The 6,417-nt window shown below is 37.1% G+C and overlaps 1 protein-coding gene across 1 annotated transcript in view; it reads left to right on the top strand.

Moving 5' to 3' along the window:
• The first annotated feature begins 1,145 nt into the window (after nt 1-1,145).
• The window catches only part of LOC109323076 (von Willebrand factor D and EGF domain-containing protein-like), a 333,209-nt gene continuing 327,937 nt past the window's right edge, over nt 1,146-6,417 (top strand). The window contains exon 1 of the mRNA XM_019554480.1: nt 1,146-1,570. Within this exon, the coding sequence (XP_019410025.1) occupies nt 1,474-1,570 (97 nt within the window). The 5' untranslated portion in view covers nt 1,146-1,473. The remainder of the gene's footprint in view (nt 1,571-6,417) is intronic.

Here is a 6,417-nt window from a genome sequence, read left to right as displayed (position 1 = left end):
CTTAAAACTTCCCATTTTAGTTACTACCTTAACTGAAGGGGGCACCTTAATTCCATAGATTTTCACTTTAAATTTCCCTTTTGGCTCTAGAATTGGGCCCCTACACCTGCTCAAAAGTATCAGATTGTGTCACTGAGCCACTCAATGCTTAGCTCACAGCTCAGCCTGATCAGATTGAGAAACCCAGGCTCCTTGAAAAAGGTATTAGGAAAAAAAATACACTTGGCTTTGTTTATCCCTTATAAATAAAATAGCCTCTCTTGTTTTTACGCTAATTAGCCTAATATGAATTGAATGTTTACAGAAATGCATGCCACTATATAGGTAGACGATGTACATTTATTTAAATGAACAGAGACAAAATAAATAATCTTGACAGGAACAGACAAGAAAAGAGAGACGACAGGTATAAAAAACACTGAACAGTGGGAAGGAATATACTGTCTTCTACACAACAACTTATCAGTACCAGAGTACAGCACAAGACTTAGCAGCAAATTCCTCATGTTACAGATTAAACTGACAGTACATGTTACTGTACACTGAACAGATTGTTCAGTGTGAGTGTACATGCCACAATGCAACCATGCTGTAGCAACAGGGAAATTTAAAATGAGATAGTGCTTTTAGAAAACAGTACTTAAGAAAGATAACCCTTGCATCTACTTTGCATTTGTATTACACCTCTGCTGATGGGTTAACCTAAGTGAGATACACATCTTATTTTCATAATGGGATGTGAGTCTTAATGCTACAGAACTATACCTCAGTACTATAGGAACAATAGTGTGTTTAAGATGGTAGGCAACATTGAATGGTCACAATTTCAAGTCCTTTGTTACCCCTGAAAAGATGACTTTTGTTCTGCACAAGGTAACTTCCGTGGGAAATGAGTTTGGGATAAACCAAACCTCAAAGTTAAAATAAAATAGTGACACTCTCAGAGTGCAACAGTTTGGAATTATTCTCCTGGAAATAACTTTGCATTGCGGATGTCAGTTGTAGCTGCAGTGATCTCCAGCTCTTGTTTTCTCTTTTGTATCTTGCATAAGTAAGTGTGTTTGGTTTACAACCCTAATTTGCCCAGAACCGCCTCCTTCTGTTGAAAGTTAAAAGTCACAGAACCTGACAATGACTGTACATGCAGCTCCCACCCTGTGTGTGTACGGGGTGTGTAAATCAGAGCAGCTGGAGTCAGGGTTACAATCTGCTGATCAGTGACTATATTGTGTATGTGTTTATGTAGGTAGTTTGTGTACAGCTGGCGGGGTTCCCTCTTGCCAATGTTAGGATTAAAAATATATTAAGGCAACCTCAGGAGCTTGGACTTAAAAACAAACAAAAAAAAGGTAACGGGGAAAAAGAATACTTCACCACACAGGGAAGCTGATGTCTTTTCTTGAAAAGTTTACCACTTCTAAAGTTAACTTCTAAGAAACTGCAGATGCCTGGATAAAACGTGTCTTGGACAACATGCATCAGCCCATATTTTTCTATCAGCATCTCCTACTTGTTGCTTACCTCTCTTGGATTTCCTTGTTGAATCTTTACATTGAGTCAGCTCCATTAGGTAAGGATTTTGTACTTTTTAATCATTTGACAGTGATTTCATGGGTGTATGTTGTGAAGTAAGAGGAACAGCTTGTTTACACGTTCTCTTCAACAATAGCTACAGGGATAGAGTATTTTTTTATACAGTGTATTGAAAATCAGGATGGAAATGAGATCAGAATGTACAATTAACAAATAAAATTGGTTACACAGCAGTAAGTTATGCTGTGGTCTCTGAAGGCTGCTTAGAAGGCACAGTATTTTCTGTTTTTGAGAGTTTGTTCTTTTCTTTTTTGCTTCTTTTTCTTTTTTAAGATTTTTGAGAAAATAGAGGCGTTCTGGAAATGTTTCTCTCTCTTAGCAAGTTTCAGCTGATTTAAACAGTATCAGTTATAGCAAAATACTTAAACAAACCATAAAACAAAAATGTCTCAAGTCAGAATTTGCTTCTCCAAGAGGAGTATATGTTCTATATATTAAAAGCAGAGACATGTTATAGTTCAGTTAATTACACATATAATAATATATGGATATATTGTTTCTGGCAATTAAATGTCACAAGTCATTTTCGGTACTGTACATATTAAATGTGAGCTTTGTTTAACTTACAGTATTCCCAAATAATAGGAAACAGGCTTTGCTAGTTTACTTGTGCAGTTTTATTAATTTACTCAAGTGATATATCAGAGCGACACAGTAATTATACAACAGTAAAATCATGTCAGCCATTACTGAACTATTAGTGTCTGTCAAAATGAGAAAGAAATGTTGGGAAAAGTTAGAAGATAAAAACCTTACAGTGTTATTAGTTGTAGGCAATGCCCAAGTACAGTATAGGACAGCAGTTATCCCTTGCTGAATATATGCTGGGATATTTTATAAAATTTAATTCAGAAAGGGTTTCTGGTGGTTTTAAAAGTGATTATCAGCCAGTACTCATTAGCTTTATAAAGATAAAACAATTTAGAGCATTCTTCATTTGAATATCAAAGGGTCACCTAGTAAGGTTTGCAGGACTAAACACAAGGCAAATGACCTTATCTTCTTTATCTTCAAACAATGCCTTTAATTTCTAAAACCTTTTGAAGGGTTGCCAGTTTTATGGAGTGTAGCAGCTACTTATCTGATAGAAAAAGCTTTTTCATCATGGGGAAATGACCTTTTAACTCCTGGTAACAAAGCAACTGCTTTTCCACTTTGGTTTTGTTATTGAAGGTAATATGCATAGACATACTTATTAAAGTGGGAATACAAAACAAGAATTAGGAAATAGCTTTTTGTCTTTTAGATGATTCACAGTTTTGTATGTTTTGTTTTTTTCTTCTGAAATTGCTCAAAACAGTTTACATTCTGACAGATTGTGCTGTGACATTATAATGATATTAACAAAGCCAGATGCTGTTTACTTTTATACTCTGAAAATAACAAATGTACTAATCCCATAAGGATTTCAGTGTGAATAAGGAAAGTCTGACCACACAGTTCTCTGCAGCTGCCTCATTAAGAAGCACAAGAAAAATCTTTTAAAGAGCAAAGAAGAACTCTCTTTATCATCTTCAGGCATATTTGCAGGAACGGTGAAACCTATAGTCATTAAGGGTAAATTCATTATTTTGGGGTTTCACACCATCCTGTATGTTTGAGGAACATAAAAGGGACACCCATGTGTGTAGTTCCTCTGCTGGAGTATTTTAAGTAAAGCTACCACCACAATAATAAAAGCAACTTAGAGATTCATAGATGTGGGCTTCACAAACTACGTAGAGCTTCATAAACTTTTCTCAGACAACTCTGTAAGACTGTCAAAAGACAGACAGTGACTTAAAGAAGTCTTTTTATGAACATACTGAATGTTGAAATAGGTAGTTATTTATACATTGGCATCAACATGATTTCTTTCCCTTTACAAGCCTTTCATGTAGTAGGAGGGCTGTGAAAATTTGGAATTCTTACATGGCCTATATGCAGAGTCAAAAACTAGTACTCAAGATCATGAAATTCATACAAATTAAATTAAAACATTATATATGAATGAGAATCTTAGTGTATTTGAGGCTGAAGGGAGTGAAGAAGAAAGATGCAGTGCAAATTGGACGGGTAACTAGAGAGTATGAAGTGCAACCAAGACAAGCAATTAACTTTGCAAGACAAAAAAGCAATGGCACCATGACTTAAAGAAACAGTTGCTAAGGCAGAAAATAACCTGGCATGTTAAACTACTTGATCTCTCTTTTAATCCTACGAGCTTTAATCTTCCTCTCTCTGAAAAAGTGAAAACCAAAATAAACCAATGCAATTTGCTTTATGCACAGTCACAACAAAAGTAACCCTACGAGTCTGGTCCTGTGACTGCTCCACTATTAGATTAGATCAGATGAAAATGCACAAGGACTATAAACTTTAATACTTCTGGGCAAAACCCAACTACTAACTGCCTAGAGTTAGGAGGAGAGTTTCCTATGGACATATCAGTACGTAACTGTCCACTATTGGAGCATCTACACATACATTTAAGTGCAACTAAATTTAATGCACATTAAGATAATGCACATTAAATGATTTTTTTTTTTGCCAGTTGTCTACACATGCAGATACTTAACACTAAAGTTAGTGCCAAGTCCGTGCAGCCTTGGTATGTGCACCTAGTGGCTGGGCAGACACAGAATGAAAGCTAGTGCTAGGTTGCATCTACACATGCATTAATGCATTTCAACTAATTGCACCTAAATTTGATACCTGCATTTCCACACACATGTAGACGTGCACCCATAATGCATATTAAATTGGGCTAATATGCAGTAATGCATCTCATGTAGATGCATCTTATCGAACTTTTGTATCTTCCTCTTAGGCATCTGGCATTGGCTTCTACCTGATGCAGGACATTAAATAAAGTACATCAAGACTAAAGACATAAACTGATATAAGTGATTGGAAACTGTTTCAAATCTGTAACACAACAGAAGTTCAGCACACATAAATCTCTTTCAAAATGGTCAAAACTGGGTTAAGACAAACCTGGATGGAGAAGTATCAGACTTAACTGACACAGGTTAAATTGGTTTATTGAACTTCTGTCCCAGATCCCCTCCAGATTCAAGTTAATTCACAGTTCCCCAGCAGACCAGGATGCTGTGCATCTCCCCTCCAAGTCCCCACCTCTCAGGGTGGGTAGGCTACCCTTGGCCCAAGCTGTCTGCTCCAACTGAGCAGAGAGGCATGCTCTAGCATCTTGCCACCCCCACCACCTGGGGCTTCTGGCCTGGGCCACTGCAGGCATTTGGTTGCATTTCCAGAATTAAAAGTTAATATCTGTTCACTTGCTTATCAGTTTAATCTACACAGCTTGGACTAACCCGTAAAGACTGCATCAATTCAGCCTCGGGCTTTTTGATCGTCTGTAGTACTTAGCCCCGTTGTCTATGAGTAAAGCAGTTCTCAGCTCCCTATGTTTTAGTTTCTACCCTCCTTCCTAGCTCTCCTGTTGACATTTGTTATTTCCCTTCTTTGTGCCTTAATTTAAGGTCCAAGCCTCATTTTATGGTCCGAGCCTTAAACTAAATATTCCATACTTATCTGGCAGATATGTGCATCGAGACTATGTGAAAATACAACAGTGTTTAGGAATAGTTGGATAAATGAGCAGTGACAGTTCACAAGGAAAATGGAGCAAAATGTTTTTTGTAACTTATCCAACATTTGTTTGTTCATTTTACAATGTAATAATATTTATATATCTAGTTGGGTTTCCTTTTAAGCAGCATATATGGAAAGTAACTGCCCTGACCTCAGTGGAATTAATTCAATGTACACTTACAGGAAGTAAGGTTGGAATCTGACCTTACATGATTATTATAGGCAGAGCACATAATGAGCCTATAGTAAAGGTGGCATGTTGACTTCTCTTTGCTCATAACCTTTTCGGTCTTCTCTCTGCCTAAAATATGGAACAGTTACTCTCAGTACAGACTAATTGTTTCATAAGAAAGCCAACATGGTGCAGCTGTTTGGAGTAATGAAGAGAGTGGGAAAAATACTCTTTTACATTAAAAAATATTGAGTGACATGTTTGAACAGCTTTAGTATGTCAGTGGTGGATGTTAGAAACTTGAAATTTGGCAGGCAGACAATCCCTAACTCACAGATGTGCCTTTTGATGGCCTGATGAAAATTGATTATGATTTGTTAAAGTTATAGAGATTTACAAAATGCATTTAGTGCAAGAACACTGGACTCTGTGGGCACCTATACATGTACCCGACACCTGCTCTGATGCATGCTAATTAGCACATGTTGGAGCAGACGCAATTAATTGAGTCTGCTGAAGGGTGCTAATTAGCATGCTCCAGCAGCCTTGGGATCACATGTATGCAGCATCCCTGCACTCAAAATGGCAGCAAGGGCTCTTTAACTAAAGCTTACTGAACGAGCTTTAATTAAAGTGTTCTCACCACCATTTTAAAGTGTGGGACACTGAATACACAAGATGCTGTGGGTGCTTTAATTACAGCAGTTTAATTAGAGAGGAAATGGACTAAAACTGGAAATCCAGTTAAGCCTTATGGCTCAGGAAGGCCTTGCAGAATCCAAAAGCACAGCCAACATGAAATATAAATATTAACTTAAGGAAACTTTTCTTTAGATTCTTGCAAAAAACAAACTTATTTGGATTGTTTAATAAGATTTAATAGGGCATGTGTAGATGAAATGAGGGGCGTGTGTGCACAACATTTTAAAGTGGATTAAATGCTTTTGCACCACTTTAATGATGTTGTTGTTCACATGCATCAGAGGCATATTCCGCATTAATTCCAGCCATTGTAGCACATTCAGCAGCATAATGCACCTTAAATGACTTTGGGGCAC

Source organism: Crocodylus porosus, unplaced genomic scaffold, assembly GCF_001723895.1.
Source record: "Crocodylus porosus isolate Cpor-Errol unplaced genomic scaffold, CroPor_comp1, whole genome shotgun sequence".
Taxonomy (NCBI): domain Eukaryota; kingdom Metazoa; phylum Chordata; order Crocodylia; family Crocodylidae; genus Crocodylus; species Crocodylus porosus.
The sequence above is the reverse complement of the archived record's forward strand: the minus strand, read 5'-3'. Positions and strand labels throughout refer to the sequence as shown.